General features: G+C 43.2%; 2 protein-coding genes across 3 annotated transcripts in view; one reads left to right on the forward strand and one right to left on the reverse strand.

Moving 5' to 3' along the window:
* The first annotated feature begins 4,187 nt into the window (after positions 1 to 4,187).
* Positions 4,188 to 17,864, forward strand: CUNH11orf65 (chromosome unknown C11orf65 homolog). Its single transcript, XM_026035037.1, has 9 exons — positions 4,188 to 4,224; positions 5,886 to 5,936; positions 8,334 to 8,425; positions 10,404 to 10,457; positions 12,165 to 12,368; positions 13,846 to 13,979; positions 15,119 to 15,289; positions 15,531 to 15,586; positions 17,619 to 17,864. Exons 1-9 carry the CDS (start codon positions 4,188 to 4,190, stop codon positions 17,771 to 17,773), a joined length of 954 nt encoding a protein of 317 aa, XP_025890822.1. The 3' UTR covers positions 17,774 to 17,864.
* A 1,854-nt stretch (positions 17,865 to 19,718) lies between these two features.
* The window catches only part of ATM (ATM serine/threonine kinase), a 55,122-nt gene continuing 47,165 nt past the window's right edge, over positions 19,719 to 27,675 (reverse strand). Inside the window, exons 57-63 of one of the 2 annotated variants that reach the window (XM_026035009.1) lie at positions 26,745 to 26,894; positions 25,591 to 25,756; positions 24,471 to 24,557; positions 24,282 to 24,396; positions 22,539 to 22,602; positions 21,777 to 21,913; positions 19,719 to 21,642 (exon numbers count right to left, since the gene is read on the reverse strand). In XM_026035009.1, coding sequence (XP_025890794.1) covers positions 21,462 to 21,642; positions 21,777 to 21,913; positions 22,539 to 22,602; positions 24,282 to 24,396; positions 24,471 to 24,557; positions 25,591 to 25,756; positions 26,745 to 26,894 — 900 coding nt within the window. In that variant the 3' untranslated portion in view covers positions 19,719 to 21,461. Of the gene's footprint in view, positions 21,646 to 21,776; positions 21,914 to 22,538; positions 22,603 to 24,281; positions 24,397 to 24,470; positions 24,558 to 25,590; positions 25,757 to 26,744; positions 26,895 to 27,675 lie in introns of both variants that reach the window. The other variant, XM_026035008.1, reaches the window with a different exon arrangement.

Consider the following 27,675-nt stretch of genomic DNA (forward strand, 5'->3'; position numbering starts at 1 on the left):
TGGTATACTTTTTTTTTAGTGAGTACAGACCATGAAGTGAACTTTACAAGCAGAATAAACTTAGAGAGCTACACCAGGGCAGTATCACTGTACAGCATCACTGCTGTGATATAGCACTCTGTATGGTGACCTGAACTCCTCAATTAGATAATTCACAGCTTTAAGGCTCTGGGTTTTACAGTGAAGCTTTATCAACCTAAATAGAAGATACAGAAGAGTCAACTAAATATCACCTATAAGATAACTATGCAGCAAAATCCTATGCAGAGCAATTCAACTAATTCTGGCAGAGGTCCTTAAGATGATTTACTTAACCTATTTGGCAAGGTGGTTTACTTAAAAAAATGACAGGAATGTCCTTTGCAGGCTGCATCCGCCAGTGAGTTCTGTGTTTTTCCTGCCTCCTGAACAAAGCCATTTTAATGTGGACCAGCCCACAGTTTTCCAGCTGACCATCTCCAGCAAGCCTTTTCTTACCCCTATTCCAACTTACATAACTGACATTTCCTCTCTGCATTTAAAGACTCGCTTGTGTCTGTAAAGCAATGTAGTCACCGTGGCCAGGAAGGGCCTGTAATTCAGCCTGAAAAGTCTAAATCTAAATCGTCACTTAATGGCAATTATCCTTTTTTGTCGTAAAAACAAATATAGACATTTTCAGGCAGTACTGATCAAGCAGTTATGATTTCATGATTTACTGTATATATTTGGCACTACTTAAATGCAAGCAGTGCATATACAGGACAGAATAATTCTGAATATTTGTTATTCAGTAGTTTCTAAATTATGGTTTACTTGCAGGAAAAGAAGTGTTCCTATGATAAAACCTTGTTTCAAACAAATATTGTCCCACAAATCCAGAAAAAAAGACGTGCATTTTGATAACTATTATATTGTATAATATTGTATACTATTTTATATTGTATGCATATATTTAATTGTTTCCTGGAATTAAAGCAAGGGCTATTGCTACCTAAATACTGTTTTGTAAGATAATACATTTCCTTTATTGCAGCTCCATTCCAGTCACAGAAACACACAGTAGCAATCGGATCTTTTATTTCAAAATTTAGCCACAGGAAAACTGGCTTTTCCATGTAAAACCTGTATTGATCAAATCCAAACAGGCAATCTGTCCACTGTAGAATGCCAAGTTGAATAAAATCTACTCTAGTAATAGCTCTTAAAATATGTCTGTTCATGAACCAAAGTGAAATGATGTTTGCTTGAAGTCCTTCAGGAACAAACAACAGTGAGTAGGATTACAAACAAGTTCAGGAGAGTTACACCTATTTCTCAGCTTGAATTACAGGAAGTTTCGAGCCAGTGCGTGCTTGAATTTAATGACTGAACTGCCCGCATAAGCAGTGGGTGGCTTCTCTATCCCAGTCAAAGTCAGTGTTACTCTAAACCAAAACAACTCTTCTGCTAATAAGTTATTGCTCCAACTTTCTCAAGAAACGATGGCCGGCTGTCAAACGTTTGCTGTATGTATTTAACATAAGTTACACCCTGCTTTGCTGACAAGCACTAATGTGTAAGAGCTGTTGAACTGGATCTGTCAAGTAGATTACTAGGTGTACTTATCAGATCCTTGATGGACTATCTTGTTAAAGATGTCATTATAAAGCACCTCTGCTGGAGAACACAAATGATGTTCACATAGAAAGACCAGATTTTGGTCCCATTAGAATAAATGCCCTATGGTTTTTGCCTAGTGAGTATTTGTAATAAAAAACAAGGTTACTTGATCCAATGAAATAACAAGCAAAAAATCAGCTTGAATCTCTTTCCTCTGAGACACAGCATCTTCTGCAGATGCCTAAGGAGCTTCTCTTCTGAGTGAATTATTGGAAGAGATGGGTGCCCAGCATCCTGAAAAACTGTCCCTAAACCAGCTCCCATGAGTCGCTCCATCATTTGTCAAGAGTGGCCAAAAACATAAAGTAAAAAATGACATGCAAAACTGCCAAAGTTATGGAGACTTTTTTGCTCCTGAAAGATTTATTAGTTTATTTTTATAACACAAAATAAAATTTTATGGCAAGGTATGAGAAGCCAAATGAAAGCGTGCAACAACAGCTATCACTAAACCCATAAAATGTTTGATCTTTGTTTGATGTTTCTGGCAGCAAGATGATCTGTTTGCAAAGAATTCTCAGTTATATTGAAAATGAAAAAAAAATGTTATGAAACCAGCCACTTACTTAAATAACATATTCAGAGGCTTTCGGTTAAATTAGATTGTTTTTTATTGATTTTTTATTGATTGTGTAAATCATTTTATTAATTTTGTACTTTATGAAGTGGCTCACTATGCTACATTGTCCCAAATTTATAACAGGTTAAAATCTCTTCTGTGTACCTCAGAGATTTCACTAGAAATAAATATTTTCTGATAAAATAAAATAGGTATATTCTGATAATGCCCAAGACTAAGACAGAAGGGAAAAGGTAAGGTCCTCTTTCACACCAGGAACATTGTAATTCAACTGAAGCATACCCTGCGATTCTCTCCTTCTTTCCTGTTTTGAAAAGTCATCAAAAGTGAAGATTAAATTATACATTGACTGCTAAGACAGACTTATAGTTGTGACTAAGAGCAAAGAAAACAAACCTGGGCAAATATATGGCCAAATTAGCATTGCTGCTGTTTAGGAATACTAATCTTGCAGCCCCTGCCCATGTAGCATTGATTCAAGATCTTTCTCCCAGCATTTCCTGGGAAGCAGGCACAATTCACTCACACTATAGCAAGTACCCCCAATATTCTCAGTACAATGAAAAATTTAGTACGGTGAAAAGTGTCACCTATTTATCTTTGCATCTACACATGTGTATTAATAATGTACACACATTTGCATTCTCTCTGGGTTGCCAAACACTAGTATTTGTCTGGATTTAGCTTTGCATTTTTTATTTCATAGGGAATTACACATAATTGCTTTGTCTAATATATTTCAGTTTTGCATACTGATGGAGATGAGAGCCCCTGGCAAGATCCGGCTCCTAGAACTGGCCTGAGCACCCTTCAAAACGCACCTTAGGAGTCAGCAAAGCCCGAGGTGCTGCTGAGCCGAGCTCAGGCTGATGCTACCCGCACGGCACTGCTGCCAAGTCTCAGCCTCCCAGACCAAGTCTCAAAGCTACTAATAAATCTTGGGCGGGTTTCTTTTCTTGCGTTATGTCAGCTCTTTTGTACAAGGATTTTGAATTTTGTTGTTACATAAAAAGTTTGGCTCAGTTAGTGTACGTGTTCTTTCCAGCTCCTTCTGATTGTACTGCATTAGCTACCTTTAAAAGATCTCCTTTGTTCTGCGTTGCCCTGTGTTTTGCCTCTGATAACACATAAATAATTCCAGATAATATGCTGCATAATAAGAAAGGTTAATGAACGAAAATGAAATAGTCTCTTCTTTCCTGCTTCAGTTAATATTAAAAATCCCATTAGCTGAACTTACAGAGTGACTATGCAGGTCATCTATCAGGCTTTTGAATTATTGACAAAATAAGAGGAAAATAAAAGGAGCTTCGGGAGCTTTACATGGTACCCAAACTGCTGCAATATTTAACAGGCCTACCCAGAAGTAAACACAGTTATTAGGTTATCCAATAATCTCTATTTGAAGAGACCAACCTTGTATACTAATGAAATGATGCACCTTGCAAATATATATATACAATACATACATATACACATACAGTGTATGTGTGTAGCTCATGTATAAGTACATATATGTGTGTGAATGAATATAGATACATATGTCGCGTGTGTGTACATATATATATGCACTCACACTGAACACTTATTAAAAAGGCGCCGCTTGCGATGACCTATAGGCGGTAACGGCAACGCACACACCGCCCTTCCCGACAGGGCCGCGGGGCGGGCGGCAGGGCCCGGCGCTCTGCCCGGGGCCGCCGCCTCACGGGCAGCCGTTGGGGCGGCGGCCGGGTCCCGGCCGGTTCCCGGGCCGGCCGCACGGGCGAGGGCAGGTGGGCGAGAGGGCGGCAGGGCCGCCCGCTTTTCCACCTTCCCGCCTTCCCTCCCTGCCCGGTCTCCGCAGGCAAGAAGATGGCGGCGGCGGCCGTGGCGCGGGTTTTCCCTCGGCGTTAGGAGCCGGCGCCGCGCAGCGGGGCCATGGATAATTTAAGTGCTCCCCGTGTGCCTCCCGGTGTCTCCCGTGATGGCGGCGCCCGCCATGGCCGCAGTGCTGAAGCGCGGTCACCGCCGCGGGCCCCGGCGCTGGGAAATGGCGGCGCAGCGGGCGCGGGCTTGAAACCGCCCGCGGGCAGGGGGAGAAATGCGAGAGCTGCGGAGTCGGCTCTGCGCTTTGAATATACACCCCTAGTGCGTCAGATCACTCCTTGGGACAATACACTTCTTTTTTTTTTTTTTCTCTTTTTTTTCCCCATATTGTGATACTAATTTCATCTGGTAAGAATACCTATCCATCAGAGTAACGTGGTAAAAATACCTGCTATGAAAAGATAAATTCATGAAGAACCCTGAAGTGGAGGTTTCTACTTTGTTATTCAGAATTTATTCATATTTCCTAATGAAAAGGCCTTAATGGAAGGAAGTGTCTGATAAAGAAGAGGAGATGCAGAATGCATAGATTTGCCAGTAAATTTTGAGCTACCGATATATTAACAACACTTAAAGAAAGCACCACCTTTTGCATACTGAGAACTATACCCAAAGAGGGGAAGCTACAAATAATCATTTTTTTCTTGGCTTTCTGAAAATCAATTCTTTCTATTTTGTAGATAAGTTGTAGATAAGCTACTCTAAATCTATTTTTTCCCCATTCATTTTGCTTGATGAAGTTTATGCAGATATTATCTCTTAAAATCTGTTCTCCACCAGCTGAAATTGGGCAACGGTGGGCATCGAAAAGAGAAAAAGATCCATCAGTAATTGGATTACTGTGATTTATCCTGCTGAAATAGAAATATTGATATATTTTTCCTTTAAACAGAAGGTCTGTGAATCTGTTATATTGCTGCAGAGGTGAAGAAAGCATGTTCTGGTTTGGAGGAGGCTACTTCAGCCACTTTTAAGGTAAAATTCGGAATCACAGTATTTGAGCATCTAGTTCTTTTAGTGCATTAGTTTTATACCACTGAAGATGTAGAATTGCTCATTATCAGATACCTATACATTGTCAGATACCAGACTACGCCAGGTAGTTGGGGTGAGATGTACTTCTGTGCCCATAATTCTGCTTCCTGAGTGAAACTCGACTTCCTCCTCTTCATGGGTGTCTAGTTAGGGAAATAGTGAGTTTCAGGAGTCAACTGCTCCATGACAAAGATGGTATCGTCATCATTTGTTTATGCAAGAGCAGGTTCCCAAGAGGCATAGATCCTTGTTAGCTGCCGCTGTTCTGGATTTTAGTTTATTCATGTTCCTATGGTGTCCAGTTTCTCTGTAATGATACAAGGCACTAAGGATTTTTTTTTTCACAGAGATACTTAAGACTACATGTCACACATACCTAAAATACGCGATTGTAGTTGTGGTGATTGAGGGTGATAATTACCTAGTTGTAGTTGTGCAGTTATGACCTTTGAAATGGAAGCCCTTTATGTCCCTTTTTACCAACTTCCAATAATTCCTTATTCAGAAGGCTGCTTAGGGTTGCAAGGAAGAATCCAAGGAGGAAACAATAGAAAAAAAATATTTTCAACGTCGAACTTACAGACTCCTTTCCTTATATGTCTATTGAATACACGCTTTAAGCTCATTCTAAAATAAAAGGACCATCAGTGCTGGAATATTTAATAACAGTATACCTGAATGTTGCTTGCATTTAGATACTGTAATGTCGGTGGAAGCAGAGAACATCCCAGTTGGCGTCTTCCCTACTGTGGCTCCTGAGAAACAGGATCATGCTGCAAGAGTTATACAGAGGTGCTGGAAAAGCTGCATGGTAAGTCTGAAGTGCTGTTTGCTTTTTATTGTAAGGTCTAGCAGGTACTAAGCCTTTCTCTTAACTAAATCCTTGTCTTTGTTGAACCAAAGTGACAGTGAATACTCGACCAGGAGAGAGAATTTCTCCAATGTGATCACACCATACCTGCCATCTTCAAGAAGGGCTCCTGACTCTTAATAGATGGTTAGCAGTGCACAGAAATATATTGTGATATATTCTGTAGATATAAATAATACTGAGTGTGATAACTTTATAGTGACTTAACCAAAAGCCAGGGAGTTTCCATACTGACACATAAAAGTCATTGTATCTAGTGTATGCAAGAAAGTTATCTCCTTACATTGTGTTGTTCTGTTATGAGTTTTTCTGTTATGTTTGTTGTTTGAGCCTTGAACTTTAATTCCCAAATTCTGTGAGGTGTATGTACTGTACACCTAAAATCCTGTAAGATCTGTAATTAAGGATTTTATGGAAAATGCTCCATAAATTGGAGCATTGGGAACTCCTTTAATACTAAACATTCAGTGATTGTGAAGAATGTTTGTAGGGCTCTGAGGTAGCAATGGGAAAAAGCAGTTGTTTTTTAAGTGATGAAGGTCCTAGCAATTGAAGAAGAAATACAATAAATTAGAAGTGCATAAAAATCACAATTTAAGGGGGTTTATTGTGTAGAGATGCTCCTGTAGCTGTTCTAGGTTCTTGTGCTGTTTCATCAAAAACTTCTGTGTTTTTGATGGTAGGTAAAATGTACAAAATGTGACTTAATGAAAATGTTTTTTGTTAAAATGTGTCTATTACTTTGAGACTGTTTACATGTCAGTAATTACTGGAAGTTTTGTAATTACAAGTATAAAAAGTATTAAAACAGCATATATTAGGATACATTTATAGGTAGCATGAGAGTCACTAGCAAGAAAAGGTGTGTAGTATGTAATTAAATCCTGTGTCATGCTACACAGGAAAAATAGGTTGAATCAACATCAGATTTGTAGTGCTATTTAGGCAGACTTTAAGGGTGACCACTGCATTTTCACCTCCCAGTAGGATCCTATTCAGCATGGGGTCACCTCTCATATTCCTTCTGCTGTTTATTGGTACATAATTCTGCATATCCTCTAGTGAAAGGCCTCCCAAAGATGCTTGTGCCCAAACCTGTTCTCGATGAGCTTGTGTCTCTCCCTTTAGCTTTGTCCTGAGTTCTCCCTTCTTCTGTTTCTCATACATTTCTGTGTATATCCATATATCCTTTTCTTTTTTTTTTCTTTTTTCCCCAGGCTATGGGCTCTGTCACTGTCTGCTCCTCCTTTATTTCCTGAGGCCAGGTTGTCTCCTCTTACTTCATGCTACTCTACTCTTTCTTACTGACTTTTTTTTAACCTTTCCACCTCCGAAGTTTGCAGCCTGGCTCTTCATTGCCCCCCAGCACAAAGTGATTTCATCACTGCCCTGTCTTGCTAGGAACACCTGTGCTCGATGGTGAGAGATGTAGTTGAACAAGTATTCTGTCTCCAACAATAGTTAGAAGAGGATATCTAAAGAGAAAAAATAAGATGTTGTCAAGAAATGGATATAGTATCTATATATTCAGCAGCCCTCAATGTATATCTTTCTTCTGAGCTTCTCTATTTTTACCTTTGTTATCCTGCACTTGGAGGTCATTATTCTATGAGGAGGGACCTGTCTGTCTTGCTCCGGTGGCCAGTGGATGACTGTAACTCATCCAGTGTGGCTGTATCTCTGTCAGTCCTTGGGCAGCTGCTCTCCCTGGGAGCAGTGGCAGCTCCCAGCTGCTGTTTGGGAACTGTGAGGGAGAAGGCACCAAGTCAGGGCCCTCTGGGCAACTACCCAGAATTATCTACTCAACCTTTTGCTTTGAGTCTTCAACTTCGGTTTTTAATTAACTTTTTTTTTCTATATTGATTCCACGGCAGTCAGTGTCCTGACTGAATTACAAAATACTGTGTTCATTGGCATTATATCCAGCGTTAGGAACTCAATGTCAAGGATCAAGGAAGAGAAGAAGATAACTGGAAGCTCAGATCCCTTAGCTAACTTATTGCATTTCAATGTTGCAGAGCATTGCTGCTCTCCTACCAGTGGGCACACACCAGCAATGGTTTTTCTTGTGTTTGGTACCATCCTCTTTTGTAGTAGTCCATTGCATGCAGACAAGTATCTTTCTTTCATTTTTACCTTATTCTAGTACTAATGAAGCTATTTTTTCCTCTATGTTCAGTATAGTCTATAATACAGTATTTTAGACCATTTCAGAAACTGTGCCTCAATTCATCTTAAGTTCTGTAAGGTGGAATGTTGGAAAGTCACCTACAGTTATTTTCCAGAACTGCCAAACGCAAAGGCTGCCTTTTTCAGGATCTCTCCACCCCTCTGCAGGATGTGCGGTGTTTCGGCACTACAAGGAGCTCATCAGCTTTAAAGGAACAGGGAATCCTCGTCTGCTCATGAAGGGTATTGACCCTCGGGAGGTAAGGGCTGCTCTGCAGCACTATGCAAGTTGTATGACAGAGTGAAGTAGGAGAATTATGTTCTAGCCATAGCTTGTCTCAGTGTTCTGTATTTGTGATAGTGTTGGAAAATGAGGGTCATTACAGTATTAGAAGTCAAATAGTGGTTTTGATTGCCCTCTGTTTTTCCTGAGTCCCGCAGTTTGGATGCAAGGTAAGATTGAGCATAATTGAAACTATGATCCAGGGCAGAACAGAGCTGAGCATGAAAATAAAAGCATAAGCAAAACAGATGTGAAAAAAGAAACAAAGGGACTAAGCATATAGAAGCCAGTTGTCTTCTAGAAGTAAATGAAATCTTTTATAGACCAAGTTGACTTTCTGTGTCCTTACTCATGAGAGGCTGTCGATGCTGTTTTTCTTAGGCAGCTTTGTTTGCTCAAAAGCTTTTTGTGTTGTGTGTGTTTCCTGGTTTCTGTAGCAGGGGACTTGAGCCTGATCAGGACCCAATTTCTGTGGTGCTACCAAGTAATTGAAACAAAGTATTGACAGTAGTATAGAAGAATTAATTTATAATGAGATTTAGAAAGAAAATCAATTATCTGAAAAGTGGATGTTGACAGCTAGGGCTAGATGTGTTTCTGCTTTCCTTTCTGGTCTTGCTGTTTAGACTGGATTTTCAGATACAGCAAACATCACAAATGCAATTGGAAAGGAAGGTCCCCCAAAATTGCCCCTTTATTTAATCTTTTTGAGATCTATAGTTAATAAATACAGAGACATAAATAGCTTTATTTAAATAAGACAGTTTATTTTTAATCTCCAGAATTTGTAACAAAATGGAAAGCCTCTTAAGTATAATCAAGACTGGAATTCAGCTGCAGATTTAAGACACCTAATTAAAGTGTCAACATGCAATTGGGTAATTGCAGTGTCATTAGAGTCAGTGCAGGTTTGGTAACTACAGTTGACAGAACTCGAGGAGTGACTCATTTCATCAGAAAATAGACAATATTTGGCTGGCTGAATTGCCATCTAAAGCCCTGTGATGATATCAAGCAGCTCCTCGTTGACGAGCTGCCTCGGGGCCTAGTTCACATGTAATAGAGGAAAATACAGATTCAGGAGTCTGAAACTGGAGCCAGATCTTGCTGTAAGAGTCTGTACTGATAAGAAACGTGAAGATCCTTGTACCACAGGCCTGCTGCTCTTCTGTCCATCAGGACTTCACAGTCTTTCCTTGCTGTTTTGGAGGGAGTGATTTTTGTAAAACTCCCAATTCCTGTTTGGTTGCCTTTCTGAAAAGAAATAGTTTTTCACAGAGTGAACAGTTCAAATTGGAACTTACACATCTTTATAGGTGGGAATAGATTTGAAAAGAGCTTAGTTAAATCCACAGCAGGTAAGTCCATCTGTGATTACTAAATATGTTGGTTTAGATGCATCTGCTGGCTCAGGATGTTCCTGAATGCTGGCAGCTGGGCAGGCAGTCACTGTGAAAAACCACTTCCCCACTTCTGCAGTCCATGTGTTTCTTCTGGTTTCCCTTAAGCATCTGAGAATGGCCCGTATCAAGGAGAGGGTATTTTGCTAGATAGAATTTTATATTTGCATTGGCAAAATTTCTTTGAACAAACTTCATTGAGGAATGGGGCGAAATTCCCCAAATCCCTGATTGCAGTAGGTGGTGATATGACATCTTTGCTAAGGAATGGACAGATCTGGAATCATTCAAGGAGACTAACCCAAGCAATTAAAACAGCTGAGACTAAAAAATACGCTGCTTCCATGAGGTCACCCTCTTGGTTGCGCTCAGCAGAGCCCCACCCGAGCACTGGGTCCCTGGTGTCTCACTAATACTGTATTCAGCACTTGTATTGAAAGATTTCAAGCCTAGCTTTTCTTTCAAAAATTGAATAAGGCAATTGCTTATAACTGTTTCTGTCTTAATTTCTCAGTATGATGAAAGCATTCTAGATAATTACTTTTCTACTTACAGGCCGAGTTGCTAGATGTTGCAGCAGGTGCTTTCATCAAATTCAGGCTGGGTGGCGTAAGTATCGTTTGGCAGTGTGTGATATTGAACTGTGGGTTCATTCCAAGGCACAGATGTAATGAGTGCCTGAAAACTTTAAACACATTTGTATAAAATAAATGTGTTCAAGGAAACTAGTCAAGGTGGATAAAACCAGATTATTAAATTATTAGGCATCTAAAAATAAAAGGTCATCTCTGTTTCTAAAGTTCTGGTCACTTGTCTGTCTCGCTGGCTTAGAGATTTACGATGGATCCACTTTTACTAAGAGCACCACTCTGGTTGCCTGAATGTAGTTTTTAAGTTGATTTCAGTGGAAGAGGGATTTTTTTATGGCAGACTTTTACTTGCCAGATATATTCCAGCTGCCCTTAGCAACTTAGCTGAGCTAAATCAGCAGAGAGCATAGTTGTTCAAGGTCCCAGTATAGTCAAGAGGAAGAAACTGTTACCTTGAGAGGACAATTATTGTCTTAGTTACAGTAAACTGTTTTGTGGAAGTGACTTTCCAGCTCTCTTAACTGCAGAGGGAGCCTGTGGTGTGTGACTTTTAGAATCTTACTACAGTAAAATTTGAAAAGTAATCTGTTTAAATAGTCATCTACGTGAAATGTTTTGCTGTAGGTATGTGCTTAGATATAGGCATGAAATGCTTCTTGATATTGCACATCTAAATAGCTTAAAGTAACAGCCCAGGTATTTAATGAAGGTATTTAATTAACAGCTAAAATGCCTGAAATTGCCAACACTTTGCCCAGCTGTCTGCCTGGCTCTTTCACAGTTACTTCATTCCTGTTTCTGACCTTCTTCTCCTTCTTTAGCCCTGTCTCATAAATAAAACATCATTAATGCACATCACACCACATCTCCACCTGTGGTACTGGTGGAGAATTAGACACTACTTAGCCTTCTGTTCAGGTAGAGCCATTAAGTTTTTTACTTACAAGATTAGGCCCCTAAGTAAGAGGAAGTGTGAAGTAAGAGAAGAGTATGAGAGTGGGAGTTTTAGAGCCAAATTACTCTTCAGCACACACTGGCAACAGGACAAAACATACAAGGGAAAAGATTATTTTAAAAAGGTCTGTCCTGTCATTTTAAATTGTATTATTGGTATTTTTAGGCTCCTCTCCCCAGGGTGAGAGACACAGGTGTGATTACCTGTCATCAGAATAATTTCCATCAGAAATGATTGGTAGCAGTGATAATACCTGATGTAATTATTAATGACTGGTGGTTTTCAAGCTCTCCACTCTCTTCATGCCGTTTCTAAAAGGGTTTTCCAAGACATCCAGCAAGAATACTGAAATAGCACCATGGCTAGAATGTTTTCATATAATTGCTTTTTAGTAAGACAAGGATTGAATGATGGAGTGAAGACAACTGGTGTGTTTTCTGAGTCCATGTTCCACAGACCAGTATTTACTGGGCAATTACAGCAATTTTGGGAGAAGCCACATTGGTTCAGTGAATCACTTGGCAGTTCAACTGAGCAAGCTTTAAAGAAATCCAGAGGATTTGTTGTTACTTTAACCAACGTATATACATGTGGGTGTATCCTCTTTTGATCATTAATAAAGTCAGAATTACCACATGTAGTTTCCATATATATCAAATTCCTATCTGAGTTTATTATAAACTTATGATCTTTTATTTATTCTAAGGAATCAATATGTTTGAAAAATGTAATATTTCTAATGAAATATTCTAATGTAATATTTCTCTACAGGCCAGTTTTCCTCCAAACATTTATTATAAAATATTCACTCACAGACCTATTGTGGACATGTGTGCCAACAGCCCTAAAGACTACACAAAACCAAGTCCCAAGCAGGTGCTGCAGGAAAGGATTCTTGGAAAAATATGGGAGGATGATGGCAGTGGCTGGTACAAGCGTGTGGAGAACAATGGTTGGAGACTTCTTTCCATCAGAGTAAGCAAAGGAAAACAAACTATTTTTCCCTAATTCATTAGCTCATCTTTTTCTTCATGGTTGCCCCATGCGTGAACTAGAGCATTATTTCACATAGTCCATATGTAAAATCATCATGGACAAGATCTTTGTTGTCATATGAGTTGATGATTGAAGATTTACATGCGATGCTTGTATCATCCTTTATTTGTAATACATTCTTCCTAACTTAGTCATTGCAAAACATACTAAATAAGAATGTGGGTAAATAGCTCTGAGTACTGTTCCACAAGACTTGGTCAGCTGTGGAAAAGCCTAGTTGTAAAGTCATAACATAATGCTTAAATAGGAAGAAGGAAATGAAACATTCCATCACTTAACTAAACACTTAACTATACTTAGATTACCAGTTAAGAAAATACACCGTTTTTTGGCAAAATTGGAGATTGATAAGCATATTTCTGTAGCTTTTTATAGTCTGGTATTAAAAGGTAGAAAATGGCAGCATCAAATTACCTTAAAATTGTGGGACTTTTTTTTTTTTTTAATTCTGGAAGCAAATCTATTTTTGGCAGTGTTTTTTAAAGATAATTTAAGAAAGGCCCTTTAAAGGGTCTGCACAAGCACAGTTTTCTGGTATCAATTTGGCCTGTAGAAAGATTAACCGAGCAGTTTCCTTGAGTGTCATCTACCTGAGTGCAGGAAGGGCTGCTTTCCGGTTCTGCAGGGAAGCGGGACGTTGCTGTGGGACTGTTGTGCTTGCCCGCTTCTGATGCTGAACTAGCCTAGGTGTAGTCAGAGCAGTTATTTTAACCTCTAAGTGTTTCATAACTTAAAAAAACCAACCAAACCAAAACAATAAAAACAGGTACCATCTAGGGGAGTGTGAAGGTTTGCTTTTCATTTACATTTATGTAGAAATTAGAATTTAAATTTGAGATGTTAGTTTCTTTCTGCATTCCTTGCCATTCCAAGTTTTCCATGGATTCAGATGGAACTGCCCCTGTTACGGTTGGTGCCTGTTGCCTCTGGTTGTGTTGCTGGTACCACTGCAGAGTGTCCGGCCCCATCTTCTGGGTACCCTCCGGCACAATGTGAACACCTGGATCAGATCCCCCTGGGTGCTCCCTGCTCCAGGCCCAGCTCTGTGGCAGAAGCCCCAGTGCCTTCACCCTCTCTTTAGTTACTCACTGCACTTGCTCCAGTGTCTCCAAGCCTCCCTTGCACAGGAAGCCCAGGCCTGGACACGGTTCTCCAGGTGTGGCAGAGTTTGGGCAGGTTATTAGAGTGGAACAGTTGTAGTTGAATTAGCCCTTGTGAGAAGACAGTAACTTTAAAGACTCAAAATGGATTCTGATGAGGCATATATTACTAATTATTTAAGTGTAAAAATGATGCATCTTAATTGTCCTCATGATAAACAAAACATATGGCCTATAAGAACATACACACTAGAGTTTAAAAACATCATCTCTCAATACTTGACATTTACCAACAGTTTTGGAGGGCTATAGATCCTGTAACGGACGAGGGAAACAGAAAGGCAGAGGAGTTTCATTACTCTAAGATGAAGAGGAAGCAAGAAATTGAGAAAAAGCGGAAAAAGAGAAAAATTGAATGGATGAAAAAAATGTGAGTTAATGCAATTTTCAGTTATGTGCATAAGTTTTCTTCATAGGTTTAGAACAGTAATTTTATCGTGGCTCTTTTCAGAAATGATTATTTTTCCTGCTCAGTTAAAACATGTACATCCTAGACAAGTTCTGCATGGAGTTGTGTTGAATGCTGCTTTCCTTGAGGACAAAGCTACTGCACGAGCCCTGTTAATGAAATGACTCTGGAACTATTCAGCAGGTGCTTTGGGCACGAAGCCAAGAGAAGCACCCTCATTCCAAGCCTTCCCTCTGTGATTTTTGGTTGATATCCTGCATTGAGGTTGTGACAGTGTAACAGAAGGTTGCAATATTTTTTTCCAGACCTGTGAGGACGTTTTGTAGATCAGTGCCTTGGCCTTGTAGCTTGTCATCGCCTCATGAAAATTGAAATACCTAATCCAAAATTAAGTGCTTAGCCTTCCTCAGTTATCAGTGGGTAAAAAAAGGTGCGTCCGAGGAGTGAGCGAGTCCTTCCCTAGCTCCAACGGGGTGGACGCCTGAGCAGAGTGACTCCCTTTCTGAGGACTCCCTCTTTCTCTGCTGGCTCTTTATGGATTCTGCCTTAGCCTGCTTTAGAGTGAGCTACTACTATTAGGCTAAATGAAACTTTTGTTTTGGAGCTATGTGAACCTTTGTATTTCTGTTCAAAAATAGCTAAAAATTAATTACAAATAACATGGTGTTTTGAGCTGGGTAAGAATCACCTATGTATTATAGAAGAATATATCTCACCATTGTGGGAATTACTGATTGTCTTTATATCATGTGTGTTATTATAGGACATGAGAGTAATTAACGAGAGTTTCTGCTAGTCTCTAACATGTGTAAGCATTTTGCCATGTAGAAACATCCCAACCGAGGCATCTACCCACCTCTGCCTGGTTCCCCTTTTCCCTTCAGTTAAAGAGCTGGCAGTGACAGGTGGGCTTGTGGTTGGGCTTGATGACCTTGAAGGTCTTTTCCACCCGTGACGATTCTGTGAGCGGGTGGGTGAGATCTCCTGAGTGTGGGACAGGGCGGGAGCTGTGGAGAGCAGCTCCATAAGGACGAGTGCGGAATGGGGGGCGGCAGCCCCTGCCCTAAGCAGCCGGACCCCAAACCCTCCCCTGCTGTTAGGTACCACGCGGGAAGCCTGAGGGCCGCCACGGAGGATCCCGCTGCTGCCCTGCGAGTTCAGAGGGCTGCGGAAAGCGTCGTGGACGCGGTGGAGAAACAGGGATCAAACAGCGTCACGGACTGGGAGGTGGATGAAATACTGAGGTGGACAAATGCACTCAACTATGAGCAGTAAGTGTGTGCTCGGGGCCTCAGTTTGGAAGAGTTGATCATTAGTGATAAATCTGATCTATAAATCTGATAAAAATTTCCCTCTAAAGCTCCCCACAGGGCCCTGTAGTGCAGTGCAATAGGAAGTATTTCTAAGTTCTGGCTAATAGGTCATGAAATAAAACTAAAGATATGTTACAGTGTAGGGTTTTGTAAGTTGTGATGCATTAAATACAATGTATGTCTGCTTTAATGTGCTCAGGTATATCAGCCAATGGAATAAAACTGCAACAAGCGACTCGTCAGCTAACTGCCAAGGTGAGTGACTGCCTCTATAATAGCACCTCTATAGTGGCAATGAGTTTTCTTAGATATGATTTAATTTTTAAGAAATAATGTAAAAGTAGCAACAAGCTTCTGCTTTTTTTAATCTCTGTATTTTGTCTGTAACTTACCAAGTTTCTAAGCCCACAGTACAAGCTCCATAAAAAGTAGTGTATATATCATGAAGATCTGGCAGTCTTTTATGGTAGTGAATTTTAAAATGTGAGTTGTTTCAAACTAACAGTTAAGAAGGGTTATGAAATTTAGAAGTGCAGAAAAAATCCCTACTTTTGAGAGGCAGACACTGCGAGCTGATCCCACCGGCCCCGGTGGGGACGGAGCGCTTATTTCCCAGGCTGGCGGCTGCAGCGAGTGCTCGTCCTGGGGCCAGTGAGCAAATACCAGACGCGCTCAGCACATGGACCGGCACTGGCTGTTGAAGAAAACTTGTCTCTGCACATAGTGAAGCGCTTTGCTCAGCTGTGGCCCTGATCCCTACCCTGCAGCTGTGTGCGCCAAGGCAACCAGCAGCATCCCAAAGCCTCACCAACTGGAAAAGCACACTGGGAATATGCAGCTATTTCGGCCATCGGGAGCTTGGTGTGCTTCAGTTTGCTGGAGTGAACTCCCAGGTCCTCCAGAAAAGCACTTGGTTCAGATAATTTCACCCTCACACAAGTTAAAAACAGCATCCTACAAAGAAAAAGAGCATCCCAATTCTCTACCTAGCAGATGATAAAGCATTTTCCAGTAACTTCTGATTAGTTCATAGACATACTTGGAATATAGATACCAAAATAATGAGTTATTTCTAAATTGGATGTATAAATGCAACATGGCAGCCCACATTCAAAGTAGAAGACTTGTTTTGTATATTGAACGTGGTTTAACAGATTATTTTTCCAAGTAAGAAATCCACAAAGCTCCTCAGTGTGTAGAGTCACCCAGATCACTTCATCAGTGAGACATTCATACCCCTAAAACACAGTAACTGGGCAGTGCAATGGGCTATAAATGTAGAAAGGATTTTTCTGTTTCCCCAGTGAAAATGGGACACAAATAGTAAGTGCTGGGAAGACACATCCACATCCATTAGGGGCTTTTGGAATCAGAAAGAAGGATACCTGGAAACCATAAAAACTAAGGGAGAAAATGCTGTAGGAGATGGAGGAAAAAGGGTTGGGAAGAGCATTGGGAGCAGCGTGAACAGGGAGCCCAGCTTCTGCACTACATAAATACTGGTAGTATAAGCTGAGTGGTGATGAAACACCCTATTGCTTTATGTGGTAACATAAAACATCCTATATCCTGAGGAGAGCCACAGTCACAAAGGTCTTTGTTATCATTCCCTATAGAATGTTTACCTTAACAGCATCTCTCACTTGCTGTCATTGCCTTACGAGACCTTGCATGTAAATGGCAGAATTAAGATGAAGCAGATAGAGGATAATTATAAACAGAGGTCTGTCCCGTGGTGATGTGCACCCACTGTGGTTTTCATAGATCTGAATAGATTGATTATAAAACAGTTTTTAATTAAACAGTAGCACGGCTAAGTGCTGCTAGGGCATCACTGGCGCTTAGGTTTGTGTCTTGATGTAGCCCAGAGGCTTTCAGTGTGTATGATGCTCCCACACCACAAGCAACGTGTAGGTGTGTGAACATACAGTACTGGCTGATTAGGAGAGTGAGGCAAGGCAAAAAAGCAAAAACAAAAATACAGAGCCAGAGTCTATTCTCATTTCAACTTGCAAAATTTGTTTGATGTTATTCAGGACTAATTGTGCTGTCTGGAAAAAAAATGGTCAACACACTATCCATGTTTTTTTTTTTTTTTTCAAAAAAGCAGACTATATTTTGTTTTTATTTTTACTGTTTTTTCTCCAACACAAATAGAACTGGCTCTAGTTTTTATATTTATTTATTTTTAGTAGGTGTTGTAACAGGTAGATGTAAAGATAGAGTTGTTTTAAATGTCTAAATTACACCATAGGCCTCCTGACTTGCATTTTCACTCTCTGCTCAGGCTTCCAGTTTCTTCAGCCACCACGTGGTACCTGTGAATGGTCCCGGATTCCCCACCTTAACCTAAGACCAGTGAATCTTAGTTCTTTATCTGCAAGAGAAGCAGATTTTGCATCACGAGCAAATGTAACACCAGCAAATACTCCTTTTCCTTGAGGAAGAAATTTCTCCACTGGGTACAAATTCTAAGTGGTAACTTTGCTATTCTTGGGCTGTAATTTGCTTTATTTTGTTGTGATGTGAAGTAAAGTTACAGTTTCAGCAGTGGAACAGGCGCTGGCTGACACATGAAGGAACCACCCTCGCCGTGCCGTGCAGCTTTCCCTGGGAGCACAAGCAGCAGGCAAAGCCACTGGGTCTCAACCCTAGCTGCAGTCACTTGCTTTTTTTTCCAGAGCCCAGCATAAAGTTTCTGCACAACTGAGGGCTAGATTGATACACAAGCTTTATCCTGAAAGCTGAAAATTCCTGCGGAGGGATAGTGATTTTTAGCCTTATCACTGCTGGGTACTTTCATCTTGAGCCTCTTCTGAAAACACATTTCCCACGTGTAACCTGTGTAACCTGTGATTATTCTGGCCCTCTGCCCCAGACCGTTTCCTTCTGCTTCCCGCGAGGCTCCAGCTTGCCAGGCTGGCTGCCTTCAGCCGGGCTCCCCCGGGTCCTGCCAGCAGCAAGAGGTCGTCACCGTCACCCCGCATCTTCCCCGATGGTTTTATGTGGTGATATGTTGAACGAAACCCCTGTCCTGTATAAATAGGGTCCCTTTTAACTAAGGGGAAAGTGCAGCTGCAGTCTCCCAGCAGAAGGCTGCAGCAGTGCTGATGTGTGCAGGAGTTCCCGCCTCGATAAAACTTGTGAGGAAAAGTGGCCTACAAAAACTGCTCAGGAAGGCAGGCTGCAAGGGGGGTTCTGCTGCAGACAGTATCCAGCTTAGGGAAGATGAGACAGTGTCTGGCTGAAGGCTTGGCCTAACTCTCGTTTTTAAGGAGTTGGGATAGTTTGTCATGGGTTTTCCTTCACCGAAGCCTGTGTTCTCTAAGGTGAATGAGAGGGATGGGACAGGAGCTGGAGGGCCACGGGCTCAAGCAGGTGGAGGCCGGGGCTGCTGTTACCATCTGCGTGTGTCCTGGACGGCCTCCCCTTTCCCTCGCTGAGGGGCCGGTTCGCAGGCTGGGCTTGGGAGGGCCTGTGGACCTGGCTGCCTGCGGGGCCCTTCAGCCCCGGGGGCCACCATGAGCGCTGGTGGCCGCAGGTGCTCCTGGCGGGGGTAGGAAACTGCCGCCCTACTCCGGCTCATCACAGCAGCGACTTAATTAACTTTTAAAGGTTAACCCGCTGTTCCTTGCGTAGTAAAAGCTTGTGTAATTATTCCAGCCAAGGACATGGAAGGAAAAGTCTCAAAAAGAGGAATACGGGTTTAATCCCCAAGTGCTGCTCCAGTCCTGTTGGCCCGGGCCAGGCTCCTTTAGCTATTCCCCACACAAAGAGCACTGGCTGCTGTAGGACTTAACTCCGCAGATAGCTGGTGGTTCCTGGGATATTTAATGCAGCCATGGGCCGCAGCAGCTCACCGAGACCACAAGGTGAGTGCCCCCCAAGTGGCTGTGGGCTCACCCTGAAGCACAGGCCCGGAGAGCAGCAGGGCCAAGTGCTTATTGGGGTGAGGGCTGCCCCAGCGCTGGCTGGGTTCAGCACGTGGGCACAGAGCGCGAGGCCGGAGCACCGCGAGGACAGCTCTGTGTCCAGCAACAGGTAACGTTTGTGCTGGGCTGCCCTAGGGCAAGAAGTCAAATTGCTGCTGAGAGGAAGGTGGGGAGGGCGCCAGGGTGTCGAGCACAGGCACCACCAGTGTACTGCAGTGTCGTGTCACACCATCAGTAAGCACTACAGTAGTGAAAATAACCAGTTTTTCCTGAGTCTTCTTTCAAGCTACCTCTGCATCCCACAAGGCAACACTGTATTGGCTTGCAGGAAGTTCCCAGGGATGAAAGTAACAATAAAAGGTTCAATATTGTCATTTACCAGGCACAAAGCAAATTTCACTACGCAGATTTCGCAGCAAAGGTTTTTTATTGGTTTGTCATTAAAGCCGCCCCTGTCACACAGGTTTGTCTTAAGGGCTAACACAGAATGTGTAACAGGGCACTGTGCTCCAAAGAGATGAAGTTTAACATCTTAGCACATTCAAAAAATAGCAGTAGTAGTAAATGCATCTCATATTAACAGTTTCACAGTAACACAGAGCAGTGACCTAATCAATGCAGTTATTGGCAAAAGGGTTTTCTAGCGTTTTTACCTGCAAGAACCCAGAAAGGTTTCAGACCAGAAATAAATAATTTCTCATAAAGATATTTCTGGAAAAAAAAACCCCACCATATAAAAACCCTTCAGCTTTGTATTGTGTCACAAGCTCATTTTTCTTAGAAATGCTCTTTTCTAAATGTAGATTTTTGAGATTACTATGGAACATTCCAAGACTGGAATCTCAGTAATTACAGTAAACGCAGGTCTGGCTCTCAGATCTGCAGCGTCTCTCTCCTGACCCCCGTTGTCTTCAGCAGCAGCACTGGCAACAAAACCACTGTCCAGAGTAGAGCAGCACCCAGGCCCCTCTTTCCTGGTCAGACACACAGAAAACTGATGTGCGAGTCCAAAAGATACCAAAGTGAATACCTTGAAAAATGTAATTCTGACTTCTGAAATGGAGGAATTACTGGAACAAAAATAATTAGCAGCCTTTGGGAGTTACTGTTTAAAAACAAGAACTCTAAGGTACTTTCTGTGGAGTCTTGTTTGTCACTCCTGCCTTTCCTAAGGGTCACACAGGAAGGCAGCTCTGCAGAGAGCCTCTCGAGAGGCACATGAGAGTCCAAGGGCCCAGAAATTTATGGCAGCTTCATGAAAATACAAAAAATTCATCTTGCTATGTTGACATTAACATACAAAGCAAAAGGTTCAGCGCAAAAAAATGGAAATTGACTGTACAAATACAAATCAATGAAATCATTTACACCACTGTAAAAATGCACAGAGGGTTAACTAGGATAATACTGCAGCATGCGGGTAAATGTAAGAATGATTTGGCAGAATTTACTTGGGTAACAGACTATTTCAGCAGATTCTCCTATTACCTGTATTCAGTGACTATCCAATTACACCAGGCTTTTTCATAAGGGGCAATGTCTTCTGTAAAGCTATGTAACTGGAAAGCAAATTGTATTCAAAATACAGGTCCATTGTTTCTGACAGGTATTTATTCCAGATATAGAAACATATATTTGCTTTAGCCGTGCAGATCTGGAATGCTGAATTTCAAGTACAGCATGAACAGTTCATTAACGGCAAGATAACTCTGCTGTTCTCTTATACCTTTGGTAAGTATCATTATCTTTAAGGTACTCCCCTCCCCACCCCACGCACACACACACACTTTTGAAATGCTCTTTGGCTGGTTATTTCATGCCTTGGAGGTTCCAGACCACCCATTCTCCACACGCAGGTTGTCCCACCGAGCTCGTTAGGAGACTGCAGCTCTCGGGGAGCCAGACAGAAGGCGGATCAAGGGCCCCGGGATGTGATGGACCCACCTGGCCCAGGGAAAGGCACCAGCCGTGCGGGTCACAGGGAACATCAGAGCAGTGCTTGGTGCCCTGCACGGTGAGCACAACCGGACACTTCGTGACAAGCTCTTGGAAAGAAAATTCACCTAACAGTAATCCATATAAACCTTCATAGCTGCTGATGATGAAATGTTTTCACGAGGAAGTAACAATCTGAAATGTTACAGCACTTACTGCTTAAAAACAAGTTTCTTATAAAAACCCGATTTGATCCTTCCCAGTTACACCCAGGGTTTCCATCCAGGAAAAAGCTGGCTCAGGTTTTTAGGGTCCATGGCCTGCTGAATGAGGAGGTTCACCTGCCCTCCCACGCTGAGCACTGTGCCCTCCTCGACACCTTTCAGCTTCTCCTGAAGCCTCATCAGGACACGCTCGGCCACTTTGTTAAAGCTCTGGGTATCGCTGCTAGAAGAAAAGAAAAAAGAAAAGGTGAGAGAGGGGCATCCGTGGGGACCCTGGGCAAAATCACCCTCAGGAGGAGGCAGTAAGCGCCAGCAGCAGCGTGGCCAGCAGATCCCAAGAGGCCAGTCTTGTACCTGGCTTTCCTGTTACATTCCTGGGGATCCGTGCCAAGCGTGGAGCTCATGTCGGCCTCGTCCTCCGTTCTCTGCTGCAGGTACAGAGCTTTCAGAGGGTTCATGGTCCAGTCAAAGAGAGGATCGTAGAGCAGCACCTGCACAGCAAATAAACACCCGTTTCATTCAAACTCTTAATTACAGACAGCTCAGTGAGAAACGGTAACGCACAGACACTGCAGCAGCACCTCTGCACAGGGAAATGCAGTGGCTTTGGGCTGTGTTGCTTAGCACATGGTGCAAAATAAAACTTCTGGCCATCTGCAAGTACTTGAATTCCTCATACTTGGCTCATTTTTGCCACTCTGCCACGCTCAACAATTAAAATGTCATTTTAAAATACATTTCTAGCCACTAAATATTACTATTAATTCTTAATGCAGAGCCGAAGCGGCTTTTAAAAACTAGTTTAATTCTCTTCTTTGAGACTTAGACTAAGCGGATTGAATTAAAATGTCACTAGTCACCCTGGGAATGTTGCCCTGTAGCTGTAAACTACGAAGTTCTGAGGAGGGAAAGTTAAGCACAAGCCTGAAACAAATAGTTGCCACAGAAAACGTGAAGCGGTCTTCATTCCCCTGAGGGCTGGATGAATTAACAAATCTGAACAAAGCTGCAGAACTAAAATGTAACAACAACAACATAAATAACTATAAATAGTTGGACAAAGACAAGTAATTAAAGATTTCTTTTTGCAGTTTATTGTCTGCATGAAAAAAATACCTCTACGATGGTCAGCAGAGCTTCCTGTGAATTCCTCATCACATCCATTGTCTTCTCACAGCATCTAGAAAATATTTAACATTATTTTGGGATCCTTTTTGGCAAAAATTGAATCTTATCTTCCTTATTTAATATGTTTCTCTCTTTCTAAAGATTATTTCTATCATATGAGTATCACCTCTGGGGTTTCCATTAAAAAAACACAGGAGAAGTCAGAGAGGGGGGCAGGCGCCTCGGCGGGAGCAGCAGAGGCGGCAGCCGCCCGTGCCAGGCGGCGGGAGCAGCTCCTCGCAGACCAGACCCGTTTGGTTCTGAAGCCGCCGCTCCGGAGCCTCTCCGGTGACCTCGGGCGCTCCGGGGGCTGCCAGCACTGACACCCAACCCAGCCAACCCCAGGCAAAGGCTCAGGGCCTTGGCAACCAGTGGCCCTGGCGAGAGCGGGACGGAGCCGCGGCCGCTGTCCCAGCACGAGGACAGGAGGACAAAGCCAGCGGCGCCCGAGGACGCTCCCGCCCAGGCCCGATGTGTGACCCTGTTCTGGTCCAATGTGTGACGCGGTGCCGGCCCGCGCGGCTGGGCGACCATCTGCCCGGCACCCTTTCATGCGGCGTCTGCTTACGCGGGAGCCACACAACTCCCACTGCCCGTGGAGAAGGCTCAGAAGGGCTGACAGGAGGAACTTGTCAGCATCTATGGTTAGCACCTCAGCGACAGTGATCGGGTGTTCAAAGGAAACAGAGTTTGCAAGTACCCAGTTCTCAAACATGGCGAAAGCCTGGAAGAAATGCTCTGCTTTTCAGAGCTCAGGTCGTTCTTCCGAGATAGGATGGAGCTCAAATCTATTGCGGGATTTACATTTTGCACTTGAAATGCAGTGGGAAATGTGTGAATCACAGAGTTTTTGAGAAAAGACTTCAAATTACTTGTATAAAAATCGAGGCACGAGGCAGAACAACATGGCTTGAAGAAACTGAATAGCCAAATGGTTGCAATTGTAAAGGAAAAAAATCCAAACAGGCCAAACTGAGAGGACGAAGCTGTGGAAGCCCTGCGAGCACCGAGCCATCCCGAATCCCCCAAAGCCCGACACGACCTCCTGGATTACGGGAAGTGGGGCAACTGCCATGAAATTCCTACCTGGCTACACAGCTGCAGTGCAGGATTTAAAGGACAGCATCAGGTCGAAACAGTGCCATCAGGATCTGAGCCTCCTCTCAAACATCTTAACTATTGAACATAGAAACTCACAGGGCCAGAAGTTGCCTGATGCCCTTGTTAGGCCTGCGTGCTGAAAGGCCATAGAATCATGGAATCCTTAAGGTTGGAAGGGATCCCTAGAGATCATCCAGTCACCCAGAACACAGGGCACAGGGCTGCGTCCAAGCAGGTTTGGAAGATCTCCAGAGAAGGAGACTCCACAACCTCTCTGGGCAGCCTGTGCCAGGGCTCTGTCACACTCACTGATAAGAAATTTTCCCTTAAGTTCCTGTGGAACTTTTGGTGCTTCAGCTTGTGGCCGTTTCCTCCAGTCCTATCACTGTCCACCACTGAAAAGAGGCCGCCCCCTCCTCCTCACTGCCTCCCTTGAGGTATTTATACACGCTGCTCAGGTCCCCCCTCAGCCTCCTCTTCTCCAGGCTGAACAGGCCCAGCTCCCTCAGCCTTTGCTCAAGGGGCAGATGTTCCAGGCCCCCAATCATCCTCAAATGATGATGATGATCACTCCAGGTGATGATCACTTACCTCCTGAAGACGCCTTCCACGCCAGTGATACCCATTCCATCCACAATATCCCTCGTTAATCGGAATGGAACCGTCTCTGGTGTGGGAAGGATTTTGCCTTGCTCAAAAGCCACCCCTAAAGGAAGGGATAATAAATGTTTCTAAAAACATTTAGGCAATGAAAAATGAAGAAGTCTCTTTTCCACTCACCCAGATCTATATGCACTAGTTCGGCAGTTTGTTCATCTATCAGAATATTCTGAACGTGTCTGTCTCCAAGTCCAAGTATATAGCCAACTAGAAGAAAAAGATTATTGAAAAATAAATTTAACTGCAGAAACCACACTTACATATCATCAAAACTGGGGAAAATGTGACCAAGGGAAGATTATCAGAATCACTATAACACATGCAAACAAACTAAGAGTGAGAGGAGTATTTCTTTCCCCACATATGCAAATTATTGCAATAAGGAAGAGCAAATATCACTTCACAAATACAAAAAGGGGAGGTTATCCAGAAAATCTTGTAACTTATATAGCCAGGAGACAGGTCTGGACATAGCTGAGTTGAGGCAGCTCCCCTACACATAAGCAGTTTGAGACATTCCTGCCCAACCGGGCTGCACAAACCTTCGGGGACTCAAGTTATAAATCTTTGAGCTAAGCTCATTCCAGTGCTTTGCTATCCTTACATATAGAAAATCCTCAAATTTAATCTCGCTTGCTGCAGTTTGAGCTGAGTCTGTTTTTCGTACTCCCCGACAGCCATGAAAAACAGTAATTTATGTAAAATGTCTTCAGCCCAATTCTGTTGAATTGTATTTTTTTTTTGTATTTAAAAAGGGAAGTATACAAACAATATGATGGAAAAATCAAAGAAAAAATGTCAAAGCTTTACGAACTATTTCAGCCATTGCTAGTGATGTGAGTACACAGAAAGTAAATGCCCAACTTTTCCAATTCAATTCTGTTAAAACATTTCAGGCTATGGATGAAATGAGGGGATGCTAAATGCAAATCAGCAGAATCAGCTGGGTAAATTAGTTCAAAACCTGCCAGACCTAAAAATACATCTAAAACACACAAACAAAGCCCAGACAGCATTTCAGTCCATCCTTCTACTGAGGAAAGAGGAGAGAGACCCTAAAATGTCACTGACAAAGAGGATGCTCGTGCTCTTGCTGGCAACTTGTCGGCCGGTCCCCTGGGCAGTCCTGACACGGGGCAAAAGCCAAATAACCACTGCACATAAAGGCTCCGAAAGCCTTAACAAGGCAACATTAATAATCCAGGGCTCCTGGCAAGGGCGCTGCAGTGGGACACGGTACCTATGGAGGAGGTAGCCACGCTGCGGGTGTAGGCCAGCCGCTTCTCAAACCACACCGCCGGATCCAGGAACTTCTCCATGCAGAAATAACGGAACACAGGCTGAAAATTCTCGCAGGCTTTCATGAAGATACTATATTTCTCGTCAGAATGTTTCTTTTGGGCCTCCTTGAAACATATAAAAAAAAGTTTCCCCATGATTTCCCGGTTTGGATAGAAATTACCTCTTCCTTTGAAAGAAATACATGAATTCTTTTCTTGCCCTCCTATCATCAAATATTTAAGCTGAATAAACACTTACGCTGTTAATATATGTAGATTTAAAAGGAAATAATGTCTTGTACTGCCTTGGCTGTGCAAAGCACCATATAAAACTGCTGGCAGGTCCTGCTGCAAGCACTCGCTGCCCCTGCAGGGCAGGGCTGGCTCTGAGAGTGGCACCCGGCCTCAAGAGAGGAGCTCCCCGGAGCTCAAGCTGCCCTGGCAGCGGATGCACCTGCTTTTGTATCTATCTATCTATCTATCTATCTCTCTCTCTCTCTTTTTCTTCTCTGTCACCTTATATAAAACGTGCCTCTCCGTGGCTTCCTCCCTGGCCTGCCTGTGGCGAGCTGGGCCGCCCCGCGTGTGTCGGTGCAGCCGTGGGCACGGAGGGGCAGCCAGGCCCCTGTCCCCTGCCCGGCACAACTGGGGCATCATCTCCACCCCCGCTGCACTATTTTCAAGGTCAGCTCTTAAAGAGAATTCTGGAATTCTTCTGGTTTATTTATGAAAGCAAAATGATGTTTAAATGCTATAGGAAACATGGTGAGTTTATAATCTATAAGATAACTTTACACTGACTCTGCCAGGTCTCCATTATGAACATTTTGGAATTCTGATAAATTTATATTCTAGAATATTCTAAGAATTCTAGAAATTAAAATAGATTTCTTGGAGGTTCAGCTCTACTCAGCAGCAATCGTTAATTCAGTAATTTTCATTTTGAAATTTCATTCATGCAAAACCTCTCGCCAGGCTGCTGAGAAGCTGTATGAATTCCCTGCTGCTTTCCACTGTTCCAGGCTACAAGCAAAGCTTTGGTGTCTCTGGATATACCCAGGAGGGAAGGGCCCAGGGCAGGAGGTGGGCGCTCCGCCTCGCTGTGCTGACTCACCATCATGAGCTTCTGACAGTCGTAGCTGGAGAAATCCTTGGGCCGGTACCTCCTGTGGGCGCCCGCCTCGCCGTTCACCAGGAACTCCCCGATGGGCATCGTGCCCGAGCACCACTCGAGGACGCCGCTCCTCTGGGATAAGGGAACCACCTGGGGAAAGGGGAGCGGTGCCGGAGGGGAGCTCACACGCACGGCGGGGAGGCCTCAGGGTTTGCTGAACACACATGGAAGAGCAGAGCAGAGCTTTGCAAACACAGGTACAGGCACATGGAAAATACACCCAGGCTTTGCCAGTGACTTCCTGGTGGATGCACAGAGCTGAGCCCAGGCAGCCTTGCTCGGGTAACGGCAGCGCGTGCCACCGAATGGGCAGCACAGCACGGTGTCGGCTGTGGGAAAAAGCAACATCTGAACAAGGGCACGGGGGCTGCCTGAGCACAGCAGGTCTGTCCCCGTCTGCGTGGGGCCGGCCGGGCCCCTCGGGGGGCTGCAGCCGCCCCCTTCCCCCCTGCAGCAGGTGGCACCTGAGGAGCCCCTGGCCTCGGAGGAGCAGCGGCCACCACTGCCCTTCACTGTCCTCCCTCGTGCAGCGACACATCCTGCTGGGTACCTGCCTGTCTCACGGTTGCTGCCTCTCCTGTTGAGGGTAAGTGCTAAATCTGAAAGTTTCCGTGTTGGGTAACAATCCCTGCTCCTTTCCTTCCTGCTCTTACTTCATTTATACTCAGGTTAAAAAAAAAAAAAAAAAAATTAATCTTCACCATAATCAACTGCATTGCAATGCAAACCAAACGCCACCTGTGAATTCTTAAATCCGTGCTAGCAATTTCAGCCTTGGGAAACTCTGGAGTGCCCATTTATCAAAGACAAGAACTATTACTTTAAAAACATTTACTAACAAGTCATCTTCACAGCTATTATTATAGTCCAA

This window comes from Nothoprocta perdicaria, unplaced genomic scaffold (genome assembly GCF_003342845.1).
Source record: "Nothoprocta perdicaria isolate Ctin4 unplaced genomic scaffold, notPer1 scaffold_155, whole genome shotgun sequence".
NCBI lineage: Eukaryota > Metazoa > Chordata > Aves > Tinamiformes > Tinamidae > Nothoprocta > Nothoprocta perdicaria.

Bases quoted from the DNA above. Each gene is read 5' to 3' on its own strand.
- CUNH11orf65 (XM_026035037.1), top strand. From the start codon at position 4,188: ATGGCGGCGCCCGCCATGGCCGCAGTGCTGAAGCGCG. The intron at 5,937-8,333 runs GTAAGTCTGAAG...ACCCCTCTGCAG, and splicing joins GGTGCTGGAAAAGCTGCATG to GATGTGCGGTGTTTCGGCAC. The intron at 8,426-10,403 runs GTAAGGGCTGCT...TTCTACTTACAG, and splicing joins AGGGTATTGACCCTCGGGAG to GCCGAGTTGCTAGATGTTGC.